Consider the following 14,990-nt stretch of genomic DNA (forward strand, 5'->3'; position numbering starts at 1 on the left):
TGAAACTGACATCCATCTTTTATTACAGCAAACATATTTACAAACATCAAGTGTATTCTTATATTACAAAATAATGTAAATGTTTAACTCCAACATCCAGCTTTAAATGTGACATGTAGGTACAGACTTCAAAGAAAAACTAATAGCAACTCTTTGCTGACACCTTAGTACTATATGTGATAAATAAACCTGCGTTAAATACATATTTATATTATTATCAAAATAAAATGGTTGTTTTTTTTTTTAATAATTTCAACAAGATCGACCTCTATTATCATTGGACGATCATACACACACTGGCTCTTTGTATCACACTAAATTATGTATAAAATGTCATATTCCATGCTTTAATATTGCAGGTGACTTAGTGGGAACAAAGATGAGATAACAGCATGGAAAAAACAGCACTTCACAGTACCCTACCCTTGTTACTTTGGTTAGCAAATAATCAAGATGACACAACCCCTAGACAAAAACGTTAAAATAAATAACATTAGAGACAGATTAGACAGGCTTTTCAAATGCTGTAATGTACACAAGAAGTTTTTCCAGTAACAAAGGGTCAGCGTTATGGCATCTTTATAGTCAATCGGTTCAGTTTGACACTTCTGGAAGAATGGTAGTTTATGACCTGCTTTCAACAGAAAAGTCAGGTTCAGTCTTGCAACTGCGGTTCTCAAAACATTTGTCACTTAAGTAACATTTAATAAATTGTTCACGTTAAAAGATTTCATTTACACAACTGTAACACCAGTTCATTATGTGCAATGGATTTGTCAAGTTTAGAGGTGCAAACAGTAATATTTGCATAAACTATTTATATCAGTAGGAGCTGACAGTTGTTTGTGTAATTTGTAACGTATTTCATTTACGGCTGATCCAAACCAAAAATATAGGTTTGACAGTGGAGTAAGCTTCTCAAATAGGACACGTGCTGGAGATAGCATTACGTTAACTGAAGTGGTTGTTGGTGCTGCTAAATCGTTCAGTTGCATTGTCATTGTGCTTTGGCTTGCCAGTCATTCGCCAGTTTATAAAAAATTATTTACTTCTAATTTTAGTGCTGCGAGACACTAGGCCCACGATTACTGTGAAATTCTGTCACATCGACTTGACAAACAGAAAACAATGTTTTTGTGCCTCATGTTTTACCTCATGAGTGCCGAGACTGACCTGTTTAGGATAAACCTCCATATAGAATTTGCTATAAATCAGTGATCACATCTTTAACAGGGAACTGCTTTGGTTTCCAGTGTTTTGGGAGAATCCATCTAGCGACGGAACCAGATCCAGGTGTTAATGAGCCAGAAAGCCACGGTGGCAGAATACAGGATCACCTCTCGCTTTGAGCGTTCTTTGTTTTCTTCCTCCAACAGCTGCAGACGCCGATTCAACTTCACAATCTGAAAAAACAGATTTTTTTTTTTAAACATTTTAAAAAGGCGAAACACTTCCTGTGCTGGGCCTAACTAAGATTTACTGAAACATTCGCAGAGAAATCTCCACATCTGGCTGTGTTTCATTGCAGTGCACAGAGAAATATAGCCACTAACAGATAAACAATACTCCCACTCTCAAATAAAATCCCTGTATACCTTCTTACTTCTTCAGTTAGTATTTGTGTTCCTTATTTTTGTTTGTTTAGAGTCGAGTGTCTAATAACTGTAACTGAACACTTGCTGCGTGCAGCTCTGTCGGCATCCTTCAAAAGGAGCCATATCTATACATTATATCATAGTTTACCGTAAACCTGAAAGTAAGATAAATACATTGGAACAGTAAATAAATTATGCATCACCTGCCCCTTTTCATTCATGCAGAAAGCAAGCATATGAGACATTACCTGTCGTCTCAGTGAGGAGGCATCCACTAAGCCGGACTCATCAGGGTTTAAATCCAGGGCCAGATCCAGGTGTGTCCTGTGGAGAGGAACACATCTTCATTCAGGCCCTTAATGAGGGATTCGATGATTTTGTGACCAGTATTCAACTTGATGCCTACTCACTATATACCTGCAGATCACATTCACCTATGACTGCTGGCCTCAGCCATAGGTGAATGTGCTCAGCTTCATATGTTAATATGATTGAATTTGTGCTTAAAACAGTGTGGTAAAGGGCTCACAGACTTTGAAACAATGACACACAACAACAACAACAAACAGCTATGATCAAATTGTTCTTTTAAAAGTTGGTTCATCCCCGGTAATAACATTTATACTTGACTTCTTTCTCAGCTCAGAAACTGTGAACACATTGCAAAGATGTTCATGTATTAAAACTTTAACCCCAATTCCAAAAGGCTGGGATGCTGTGTAAAATATAAAGCAAAATGCAATGATTTGCAAATCCCAGAAAACCATCTTTATTCACAACAGAACACAGAAAACATGTCAAATGTTCCAACAAACTCATTAAAAAAAACTGGCTCAGTTTGTGTTCGATGGCAGCAACACATCCTAATAAAGTTGAGACAGCGTCAACAAAAGGCTGGAAATGTAAGTGGTACTAAACAGAAACAGTTGGAGGAACCACTCATTATCTCCAATACATAATATCATTTTAAAAATCTGACATTCTGACAAAAATCTCCAATCAAGTCAAACAGCTGAAAATCAATACCGAATTTCAGGCAGCACTGCATTAAAAACAGACATGTCATGGGAATCACAGCTTGGGCTCAGGAACACTTAGAAATCACTGTGCAGGAACAATTCATCATTACATCCACAAAAGTAACTTAAGGCAGAAGTGGAAACCTGTGATCAGGTGAAAAATTTGAAATTCCATTTGGAAAACAAGGATGCCACCTCCACTGGACTAAAGAGGAGAGGGACCAACTGGCTTATTATCAACTTTCAGTTTACAAGCCTGCATCTCTGATGGTATGGAGTTGCATCAGTGCCTATGGAACTGGCAGCTTGCACATGTGGAAAGGCACAGTTACAGCTAAAAGGTATATACAGGTATTTGGGCAACATATGCTCCCATCCAGATAATATCTTTTTCAGAGAAGGCCTTGTTTACTTCAGCAAGACGATGCTAAACCAGTGTTGAACTGACTGGAAACATTTGGAGCATCATGAAATGTAAAATATGACCCAGGAGACCCAGGATTGCTGAGCAACTAGAATCCTCTATCAGACAAGAATGGGACAACTTTCCTCTCCCAAAAGTGCAGTAACTGCTGTCCTCAATCACCAGAAATTTACATGCTGTTATTAAGAGAATGGGGGATGCTACACAGTGATAAACATGACCCTGTCTCAACTGTTTGTTTTTTTTAACGTGTTGCTGCCATCAAATTCAAAATGAACTAATTGTAGCGGAGGCGTGGTCCCCCTGGCTCAGCTGCAGGGAAGGCATGGTGCAGTGAGCTCAAGGGGCAGTACCAGAGAGGTTGAGGGGACAGGTAAAGGTTGTTAATCTAATGAGGTCTTCCCTTCTTTATAGTGATGTCGAAGACCAGAAGGAGAGATGCGTGTGTGAGGTCAGGTGAAAAGCTGACCGTGCTGAGACGCTGGTGCCACACTTAAACACACATGTTTGAGATTTTCAAGTCATTGCATTCGATTTATTTATTTATTTAGCAGTGACCCAGCTTTCTTGGAATTGGGCTTGTATTTGCTATTTGCTGAAGTCACATTAAGGAAAAATAATCTATGATTTCTTTCTTGTGAACTAAAGTCATCAAACATGTAGGTTACACATTGAACAAAGGGGGATGTACACAAGTCAGGACGTCAGGACTGTGACGTATGCGAGTTTTAAATGTCACTTCTTTTAATAAGAAACATGACTCATGACTTTTTCCTGAATTTCCCCACAACAATCATCTGTTTCTTTAACAATCTTTCTTAGTGCAAAGATTTGTAATAAATTCAGCCAAAAAGAAATGAATAAAGAAAAAACAAATACCTGCGATGGCTGTCATCAAGGACCTCAAGGACCTGCTGGTAAGCACGGCGTGTCGTTGACTGGATGTACGACAGGAGCCCAGCAGCTGTAAACAGGTTGATGTTTGCATCCTCGGGGGAACAGAGGGGAGGACACAAACGGACTGGGGGGGCAGAAGGGGAAGGGGTTACACTGGCAGGGAGATAAGTGGGGGGAAACATTAAAAGAAAGAAGACATTTTTATAAATCAACCAAGAGTGAAAGAAAGCTTTGCATTGGAAAGGCAGCGGTGGAGAAGCAGCGTTTCAAACGTGGCTGTGCCCATACCTTACATCGCCTCTGCTGATCTGACTGCTGTGACGGCCGGATACGTTCTCACTCGCGCTGCGCTCCCTTCGAGGCCGACCATGAAAGCTGGCCTGTTGTTAAATACAAATTTGAAATAACATCAAGCTCAGTTTGCAGCAACGCATGATTGCTGATTGATGAACCACACTTAGTTCAGCCAAACTGACTGGAAAAATAAATCTGTGATTTTGGCCACTTGATTGACGTTTTTCCTACAGAAGAATGTGCGATTATTAATGACTCTTCACCAATTACCAATGCATTATTTTTCTATTGTGTCTTAAGAACCACAAACCATACTCCATGGAGAAATCAAAATGGGAAGAAGTGCAGCACAGCACAAAGACAGTCCTTAAAGCTAAAAAATACATATATAATCACGTTCAGTTTTCATTGCGTCTCATAAATCCCATGACTCCAGGCAGTTTTTGTAAGCAAGGACCAGTATGTTGGGATAAAAATGTCAGCAACACCTTCAAGACCACCATCAAGGAATATCTAAACTGATAGTTCTAATAAAGTAGAAATAATGCTATGTATACTAGTTGCTGCTCACTTATTCATTTGGGGGGGTGGGGGGGGGAGATCTTTCACTTTAGATGTGTAATATATGGTACTGCAACCATGTCCATTTGCATAAACATTTCCCTAAAGTTGGGATTTGCAGGACTATTTGACTAGACAACTAATCCTCGCCATTATCACACGTACTAGTAGTATAATCTAAATTGTTTTAAATTTTGAGTGAAGCCAAATGCAGGTAAATTGCTATGCAGTCACCTGCCACCAGATGGAGCATCGTTGTTGAGAAATGCCATAAATCTGCTCATCTCGGCCTGATCTCTTTGTTAACACTATTACTGTTCTTTTAAAGGCAAAAGAATGAGATTGCTGATACAAGCAGTGGAAATGTGCCTTCTCCAAAAGGTCAGTGTGCACTTCCTTAGTAATAGAGTGAGGAGTTCAGTCATTTGGGAGGGGCTCAGAGTAGAGCCGCTGCTCCTCCACATCAAAAGCATCCTGTCATGGTCCTGGGTCATGTGACCCAGTATTCTGAGTTTCTTGGTGTTTTTGTTATTCTTTTCAGTCTAGTTTCATTTCAGTTTATCTAGTTACATTCTGCCATGTTTCATGTCCAAGTTTTCTTTGTTTGTCAAGTTCGGGTCATGTCTGTGTCTCCTTGTGTTTCCTGTTTTATTTTGGAAGAGCTTTGTGTTTGTGTTTATTGTATTTAGTTTCACGTGTCCTGTCATTATGTTAATTGTTGTCAACTGTTTTCCCCATGTGATTCTACTTCCCTTGATCATTCCTTATGTGTATTTAGTTTGTGTGTTTCCGCTCAGTCAGTGTCAGATCGTCTGTTAACCTCACCACAGTTTTCATAGGTTTACCTCATTGTTTCACTGTGTTTCCTAGTTTACTCAGTGTTCATAGTTTTGTCATAGTTCTTTCACTGAGTGTCACAGCCTTCTGTTAACACAGTGTTCATAGTCTCCTTAGTTTCCCTAGTTTCATGTTTTTCTTCTGCAATCAGCCACAATAAAGGCTCGCTTTATTTTTGAAACTATGTTTTGTCTCCACCGTGTCTGCATCTGGGTCTACCTCATTCATCACACCGGCGCACCCCGCCGTGACACATCCAGCTGAGGAGGACGCCTCCTGGGTAAGGTGCTCTGCTGGTCATTTCCTAATGGGAGGAGGCCCTGGGGTAGAACCAGGACCTGCTATACAGACTATATTTAATCGCCTGGCCTGGGAACACCTGGACGTTTCCCCGGGATAAACTGGAGGAGAGAAGGAGGTTTGGACTTCCCTGCTTCGGCTGCTGGCCCTGCAACCCTACTTCAGATAAGCGGGGGGAAAAAATGGCTGGATTATTTGTTGTTTTGTTATTTTAGATTTTAACTTTTATCGAAGTGGTTGTCATGAATTTTTGAACAGCGTGCATCATTCATAATGGTCGACAAAATGCGCCACATTTTTCTGTTCAACTCATTGGTTTTTCTGCTGTTAATTTGTCACAATTTAATAATGCGTGAACTTGCTTTTGTAGTAACGCGTTTATATATTATATTTAACATCGGTTTAAGTGTTTTTCCTTCTTCGTAGTCTGGAGTGTAACATGTAACGTTGATAATGCACGATGCGAGGTGCCATACAATTAAGCAGCATGATTCATAAATCAAGAATGTGATTTATGATTTAAAACTCTTTTGTTTAGAGTTTTAGACCTTATACAGTTCTCAAATATAACTTGATATCTGAGTGTTTCTGAGTTTTAGATGAGTCAGTTAATCACATTTTTATCCCCTGTTCATTTGACTAAGAAATTAGTTACCAGAACTATCCCTACACTATAAATAGTGTGCAAACGTGTTTATGTGCAGTCTTCCAAAATCCCAATTGCATTAGTCAAATGCTGATTGACTGACAAGTGGGCTGGAACAGGGAAGGGAGCGGCAATGGAGTTCACCAGGAATGGGAGGATTGTGAGGAACAAAATAAAAAATAAAAGTAAAACAAATCACAGACCAAAAGATAGCGCATGAGAAGTACAGACAGTGGGTGCAGTGAATACTTTACATTGTTTAACACTCAGTACCACTTCAGCTCTTTGTAGATTATAACTTCACTCTTCCCAGCAGCTGGCTGACATACCAACAACAGCACAAGCAAAAGTAGCCCGCAGACCGGTTGTACCACATATTTTGTACAGTGCCTCAATCGACAACAGACACTCTCTGCAAGTAGACAAGCCAATGGAGTGCCAGCATACTCCCAATGCACTAACACTGCTGAACCATAATTTCAGCATAAGGCAAATATAGTATACCACTACATTATGGATCCACTTAAAGTTTCGAATATAATGAGAGAAGAAAATTCAATCTTCTGAGAAGGAAGCTGAGATTACTCTGAAAGAAAACGTACCGCTTGGCTGGGATTGCGCTGTGAGTTGACAGTTTGGTCTGTTTCAAGCGAGTCCAGAGGCTGCTCGGTAAGGGTGAGGACACGTGGAGGGGCCTTCATGTTCAGGAGGTCCACAGGAGGAATGGACTGAATCAGATCCAAGTCTCTTGGACATGCAAATCGAGGATCCCCTTCATCACCTACAGAAAAATTGGTCATGAAATTTTTATACAGCATATACATGTTTTAAACATAATACCTCAAACATGACTGCCAACTGTCATCCTCACCTGCAACAACAATCCTCTCAGGAACCTGCATCAGAGCTGTGTGAGTGGGCAAAGGCTGCTGAAGTGGTATGGATCCCGCTTGGCTCTCTGGGGCCACTTTGAGGGTCTCTGGGATTCGCATGCGCTGGCTGATGCCCTCTGTATACTCCAGCTCAAAATGGATGCGATTCATCTCAGCCACCTCTGCAGAGGGGGTAGTGAAAGTTGCCCCACTCATCCAGCTGATAACCCACAAAATGGGAAACAAATGAAACGCACATACAGATACTAACCAAACAAAGTGTGGGTGTGAGTGTGACTGCAGCTAAGAGTTCAAAAATATAAGCTCAACTTAATGCCCCATTTTAAATAACACATCAAGGCTCATATCTTGCCTGACTTTTTTATTACATGCCAATTTACAATAAAACACATGCTGCAGTTAACCCTGAATTTAACCAATTAGCTCAGTGGCAAATGGTGCTACCTAAACTTTAAACACGATCATTAGCCCGTGCAAAAAGCATCTGCTCCAGACGGTGTAAGGTCGTGGGTTTAGGTCCAAGCTAATGAGTACACTACGAGAAATAGCATTTCATGTTACGTCGTTACATAACAGCAACATGAGGTTAGCTGTTGCTGGCACGCCGCTTCAATGTCACTGAGTGAAAATCCACGTAAGACGCCATGTCTAGCTTGTATGTTAGCAATCTAGCTTGTCGCTATGCTTGAAAAGCGTTAACAGACGATGCTATCGATTTTAGCTTATTAAACGGTGCGCTGTAAGCCGCTGACTGTCTGCACTGACATGCTGGTTAGCCAGAGGTCTGTTCTGTCAATACTCACCGTTATGGTTTTACCACCTGGGTTTAAACTGACATGCGCCAACACGCTGTTCGTGCTGTCATACAAATAGCATCAGGCGCTCCTCAAAGGACCAACCGAGACGGACTCAGCGAAAGCTCTCAACGCTTCTAGTTAGTGTGGGTGTAGCTGTTAACGCTACCCTGCGTGACCGCCGGGGCGGTTACTATGAAGTGCACCGAGAGCCGCAAGAGTTGGAGAAAACCAATGGACATTAAAAATTAGCAGTTTAACCTGCTTTATTTACGTATTTATTTTTATTGTCACATAAGTTAATTTGTCTGAACTGCAAAAATAAAATGTATTTCAAATAAAAGTAGCCAACGTCACGGGAAAAAAGAAAACAGGGTGGTCAGGGTGACCACGTCCCATCAGGGTGACCACATGGTGGCTAGATGGTTTACTTCGAGTGCAGGTTTAAAGTCTGATGGAAAGGAAACTTGCATTTTAATGAAGCTGGACCTTTTGTATTGTAGATAGATATTGTAGATTGTCAGCACTTTCTGGATGATGTCTTTAGGTATGATGTCTATGTATGACAGCTCGTGCATAAAGGTTTGATTAAATAAATAAAAGCAAAACAAAATATAAACATTCATCCATTCAAAAGATATTACTCAGTCTTGTTAATATGTGTGTTGTCGTCTTTGTCCACACTATCCACTGTGCTCAAATTTATACTATTATATCTTCATCACAGAGACAAACACAAAGATTTACTCCCACATAACACTTTGGGTAAATCTAACCATCATTTGTCTGCATGTGGTTAATTTGATTTGCCCTAATTTGAATTTCCAGTTCCTCTGCTATCAATCATACACAGAAAACACACACGATCATTTCCACAAAATGTAATTTAAACTTATTTCAGCTTTAAATTGAATTGAACTTGTTCATTTTCTATTTTTGTATGTAATGAATCCTCAGTGGTGTTCTAATGCTGTCTGGCAGCTTGTATGGCATTATGTGAGATATATGTGTATATATATATATGGGACTTTGGTTAGATCTGAGCGTAGATAAAACCATTTTCCAAGAGATGTTTTTTTAAATTAAAATTGTGAATGTAGTTTTATTTTATTTTATTTTTTTCCGTGCACCGTGTTAAGAAAAAAACTTGAAAGGTTTGAAGAAGCGTGTCTCTGAAGCATGTAGAAATACAACTCCCACAATTCCAACGAATTTAAGAAAAAAAACGCGCATGCGTTCTCGATCTGGGCCATTATTTTGTCCTCCTCAAGCTTCAATTGAACAACGGGCTAAGCGCTCCTTGAAATGAATTAATTATTAATTTGCGGAAAGAGCTATTTTCCCCTCTGTTTCGGACCACCGACACTCATGGAGTCTCTCGGTCAGTAGCTCGGCTGCTCAGTCCTCCGTTTTACCCGGAGGCCGAAAACAGTGCGCGGAGTGACAGCCCCGTTAAAGCCTGCAGACTGGGTGTTTATCTAGTTGGCTAGCCAGCCTAGCTAGCTTCCTAGACAGCTACGAGGGGAGAAAAAAACCGAAAGGACAATTTATTGACTTTTGAAAGACAGGACTGTGGCCGTCCCTGTCCCGTCCAACCAGCCGAGGGGATGGCACACCTTCGAGACATGCAGAACCAGGTAGAGAAATGATCTTTTCTTCAAATGTCACCTCCCTGCTTCTTATCCAAGACCAGCCGAACCCCCATGGCTTTTCAGGCTTTCCATGAATAACCCGGGTGGTGGGCTAGGCCATAAAAGCAAGTGTTAGTATGCACAGATGTGAATTTATGTATATATAATGTTCTTGTCGGTGTCACAGTCAGGTGTACAACTGACTGCCATCAACAAATGACAAATATGTAATAATAATCTCTGATCTTGTATGAGTGTGTAATAACATTTTTTTTTCAGAGTTGGGCGTTTAGAGTTAAGTCTTAATTAAGATAATATTTTTTGCACTTAAGTCTTAATTAAGATAATATTTTTGCACTTAGTGACTTCTTTGAAGGCGTATTTGTTCGCAAATCATTGCTCATTTCCTGCTGTTATGGAGAGACAAAACCACTGAACTTTCAGGAGTCACACTTCTTAAATTACATCCTGGCACAAAGCTCGATCTAGAGTCTAGTTAATTATATAGGGATGTGACTGAATAGATGGGCACTGACATAGATAAGAAGGTTAATTATAAATCATATTTTATATTTGGGCAGCGCATGCAAACACTATAATATGGAGATAAGGGACAACTGTGAACATGGCTTCTGTGTTGAGACTCGCCCACTCATAAGCACACACATTAAACTACAGGGGGCTGTCACCGTGGTATATACTCTGTACTTAAATCCCTCTTTTGCTCTCACTGGGCCAGAATACTCGGTTGGACCCTGAGGAGTACTTCACCAAGCAGGAGCGGATCGGCAAGGGTTCGTTTGGAGAGGTCTACAAAGGCATCAACAATCGCACAAAGGAGGTGGTGGCCATTAAAATTATAGACCTGGAGGAGGCAGAGGACGAGATAGAAGACATTCAGCAGGAGATCACGGTGCTGAGCCAGTGCGACAGTCCTTATGTTACAAAGTATTATGGCTCATATCTGAAGGTGAGATAATGTAAATACTGAAGTGACACTTGCCCAGATGCTTAAATATACAAACACATACAGTGGTTTGTTCCTTCAATTGTTTCCTCCTCCCACAGGGAACAAAGCTGTGGATTATCATGGAGTATTTAGGTGGAGGATCTGCTCTGGATCTAGTAAGTAGATTTCTATTTTTATGCAGCTTACAAAGTTTTAGACAACTCCTACAATAGTGCACTTTTCATACTCGAGAAGGAAAACTCATCCTTTTGTCACACTGTCACCATCCTAGCTCCGTCCAGGACCTCTTGAAGAAACTTACATTGCTACTATACTGAGGGAAATACTAAAGGGGCTGGAGTATCTGCACTCTGAAAGGAAGATTCACAGAGATATCAAAGGTAATGAGCACTCACTTCGATCTTTACGGTGTTCGGTCCTTTTAAATCAACTCTGGTTCATTTTCCCCCTTGGTGCTGTTTGTTTGTGCAGATGTGAACCCAGTTATCGCACTCGGGCACAGACCAAAACAGCCACACAGAGACCCTTTGGAAGAGGTTGTCTTGGTGCAGTTCTAAATGAACTCCAGAATAGTTTATTTATGATGTGAATATGTTCCTGGTAGTTGACCCAAACAAACTACCAGGTTACAAGTTTGAGATTTTAAAAAAAAACTTCCTGTAGGCACGTATGCTTTGTTTTCAGAGATCCAGCAAGGTACTAGAGATGTGCAAAGGTCTGTATGGGCTAGCAGCTATCCGTGAAATGAAAGTAAATTCTATGTATTCTCTAATAGTCCAGGACACAGCACCTTCTTTCTATATTTACACATCTGTCCAGTGAGCGGACTGAACATCCTGACGTGTTTTTTTTTTTTCTCTTTGTGAAAAGATACCAAATCATAGGGAAGAACTCCCAAGTTTACAAACTCACCAACTATACCAGAGAAAACAAACTATAGGTGTGAACACACCCAAAGAGTCTCATAGCTGTCAGCTAACAGCTAACATAGTTGTCAAGTTCTGCGCTGGTACAAACTCGGGTATAATTCAGAGCTGTTTGTAGTGTACGCTCTTGTGAGTACAAGACTCAATGCTGTGATCCAACGTTTTATGTCAACAACTGAACGCTGTGATAAGCTGCAGCACAGCCAGCCTTAACCAGATGCTGCAGAGAAGAAGTGCACACACTGAAATATGCCAACAAGCTGTGTATATTTTTAACACCATCTGTGAGCTCGAACTCTCACAACATGCTGCGTGTGCGAATTGTATACACTTTTACATATTTCTGTGTGTGGACCCTTTTCTACTCTGTTCTTTCCTTGTTATGAAAGAATGTAACACTTTGTAATTAAGTAATCGCACAAATAAGGAGTTTAAAACTTTGGTGTATTACTCGGTGGGGTGGATTTATTCTCCGTATTATTTGTGTTCTTGTGCTCCTTTTCTCCTTTTATCTACAGTTGCTTGTGAAATTAAATGCAGCACTCCAGTCTCCAAAATCCAAAATTAATTATTAATTCATTTTGGATTTCAAAAATGAGAGTTGGCCTGAATAAGCTGTAACAACATTGTTACTCATTATCTCAGATGTTCTGGCCTCATCTTATTTTTAGCACGTTATATTAACCAGACTGCTGTAACAGATACAAAAAGCAGACCCAGATACTTTAGGTTGTATTTTAACGGTCTGTCTTTTCTGCCTTTCTCCCAGCTGCCAATGTGCTCTTGTCAGAACAGGGTGATGTGAAGCTGGCAGATTTTGGGGTGGCGGGGCAGCTGACAGACACTCAGATCAAGAGGAACACATTTGTCGGCACGCCTTTCTGGATGGCCCCGGAGGTCATTAAGCAGTCAGCCTATGACTTTAAGGTGAGGCAAACGTTTGTGAACAAGCTGTGTCTACACTGAGAGCATGAAGAGATATCATTTTGTTGTTAACCAACAGGAACTGAATTTTAATGCCTTAAACAACTCTTTATGTCTTTACCCACTCAGGCTGATATCTGGTCTCTGGGAATCACCGCCATTGAGTTGGCCAAAGGGGAACCCCCCAACTCTGATCTACACCCCATGAGAGTCCTCTTCCTAATCCCCAAAAACACTCCACCCACATTGGAAGGCCCTTACAGCAAACCCTTTAAAGAATTTGTAGAGGCTTGTCTAAATAAAGACCCCCGTTTTGTGAGTAAAACACCAACATACATCAGCATCATACATCTGGTAATAACTGCTGCACTGAGAGAAACTGAACATGAATTCTTTATCCTACCAAGTATTTTGGATTAGCATGTCCGGTCCTTAATAGGAATTAGAGATTGTTCTGGTTGTTTCTCAAATATTCCAACATGATCCAAAGTGCGCTCTTGAAAGGCACCAAAACCTTTCCGAGTAATTTGACACTGAAGCTTGCTTTAGCATGTGTTTGTAGACAACAGCACTCCAACTTCCGAAAAGTATGGGCTGTGTGATATTACCCTTGGTTGTACATTTTTGTCCTCCTCATGTTTTTATTCACTACAATATAAAGCACCTTGAGGCAACAGTTGTTGTGATTTGACGCTGTATAAATGGAATTGAATCGAACTGAATTTCTTCTCTGCACAGAGACCAACAGCCAAAGAGCTTCTGAAACACAAGTTTATCACACGTTACACCAAGAAGACAGCTTATCTGACAGAGCTGATTGACCGCTACCGCCGCTGGAAATCGGAGGGACACGGGGAGGAGTCCAGCTCTGACGACTCGGACATGTTAGTCTCAAGAACATCACACTTATTTGCATTAACAATCAGGGTGTATCTGTCAGGGTTTCAGGGGTATGTTTGACTCTTCCTTTTAATCTTCTTCCTCTTTCTGTCCCCGCTTCTTTCAGGGATGCTGATGGCGATGTAGATCAGTGTCCCATGTGGACCTTCCCCACAGTCAGGCCCACTTCTATGAACAAGTTACAGAAGGGCTACACGCACACAGATTCAGAGGTAAGGCAGACTGAGCAGAGAGACGGAAACACCAGGTCGAATCTTTTTTCCTTTCTTCTTACGCTCTGTTTTCTCTTTGCAGTCAGGAGATTCTGTGAAAAGGCAACCAAAGTCACAGTGCTTGTCTGCTTTGGTAACACCCACCTTCAGAGAGGTAGGCCATACTGTTGCTTTTTATACAATCTCAGATTCATTTAGACAAAATGTAGTAGTCGGAATATTTGCTTGACAATTGAAAGGTCACTGGGGTCCAAAAAGAAGGGCATCCAATGTAAGACTGCCAAATCAAACATGCAGCATTACCTAGTGTGGCGACCCCTTGTGGCAATTAAGCAGCCGACAGCAGCGTTTAGATTCATTTAGACTGGGCGCCGGCAACCTTCAGCATCAAGAGGCATTTTAGCTCCTGCTAGCAAACAGTTGGATAATTTTATATAAACTGCTGTTTATATTTACTCTAAACAGCAGGAAGTTGTTTTGTTTTTTTTCTTTTCTCTTTTTTTTGAAGTTTCTCACCGCACGGCATGCTAAATCATTCCTGTTTGATTTTTCCTTTACCACCAGTTGAAGGAGAAGCGGCGGGCGAGTGGCGGCGGAGTAGGAGCCATTGAGGAACTGGAGAATGCCTTCAACCTGGCAGAGGAGTCCTGTCCGGGCATCTCTGACCGTCTCGTTACACATGTGATGGAGAGAGTGTGCAGGTGATGTACCGCCGTCTCAGCCGGGCTGTTTAATATTAAACAGCAAATACACACTTATCTTATTCTGACCTGCTGCTTCATGTCGTTCTTTTAGGTTTTCTTTAAATGGTAACACCACCCCGTCTTCACGGTGAAAGCCCTGCTGGATGTAACGTGACCCTTCGACCCTTTTTCAGTCCCCCCCAAATCCACGCAGCTTCTCAGATAAGGACCACAGACGAATCCCCACCCACCTCCATCCCCTCATACCTGTACACCCTTCCAAGTCCAGCCCCTGAAGAGATCTTTTAATTAGTTATAATTAAATATTTTTACAGTTTTTCTTTATGAGCGGAGAGTATTTAAGACAAAAAAAGCCATGACAGTTAGAGCGTTGTGTATACCTGTTAGTGGAAAAAAAATAACTATAATAAAGTCTATGGAAAATGTTCCATTATCTTTGCTGTCATATGTCATTAATTTAACT

General features: G+C 40.9%; 2 protein-coding genes across 4 annotated transcripts; one reads left to right on the plus strand and one right to left on the minus strand.

Annotated features, from left to right (window-relative positions):
- LOC134616742 (mitochondrial fission factor homolog A-like) lies at nt 1-8,403 on the minus strand. 3 transcript variants are annotated; one of them, XM_063461723.2, is made up of 7 exons: nt 8,270-8,403; nt 7,445-7,627; nt 7,176-7,354; nt 4,224-4,315; nt 3,918-4,088; nt 1,844-1,919; nt 1-1,403 (listed from the first exon to the last, which is right to left on the minus strand). In XM_063461723.2, the coding sequence occupies exons 2-7, from the start codon at nt 7,614-7,616 to the stop codon at nt 1,272-1,274; spliced, it is 822 nt and encodes a 273-aa protein (XP_063317793.1). In that variant the 5' UTR covers nt 7,617-7,627; nt 8,270-8,403; the 3' UTR covers nt 1-1,271. The 3 variants fall into 3 exon arrangements, with proteins under 3 accessions (XP_063317793.1, XP_063317792.1, XP_063317794.1); XM_063461722.1 differs by having other exon boundaries at nt 7,445-7,665; XM_063461724.2 differs by lacking the exon at nt 8,270-8,403 and adding an exon at nt 7,717-8,249.
- Nucleotides 8,404-9,505: 1,102 nt separating this feature from the next.
- Nucleotides 9,506-14,939, plus strand: stk25b (serine/threonine kinase 25b). Its single transcript, XM_063462550.1, has 11 exons — nt 9,506-9,897; nt 10,631-10,861; nt 10,960-11,016; nt 11,133-11,241; nt 12,557-12,714; nt 12,841-13,026; nt 13,450-13,595; nt 13,718-13,823; nt 13,906-13,977; nt 14,388-14,524; nt 14,619-14,939. Exons 1-11 carry the CDS (start codon nt 9,868-9,870, stop codon nt 14,656-14,658), a joined length of 1,272 nt encoding a protein of 423 aa, XP_063318620.1. The 5' UTR covers nt 9,506-9,867; the 3' UTR covers nt 14,659-14,939.
- Nucleotides 14,940-14,990: the final 51 nt, after the last annotated feature.

This window comes from Pelmatolapia mariae, linkage group LG18, assembly GCF_036321145.2.
Source record: "Pelmatolapia mariae isolate MD_Pm_ZW linkage group LG18, Pm_UMD_F_2, whole genome shotgun sequence".
Taxonomy (NCBI): Eukaryota; Metazoa; Chordata; class Actinopteri; order Cichliformes; family Cichlidae; genus Pelmatolapia; species Pelmatolapia mariae.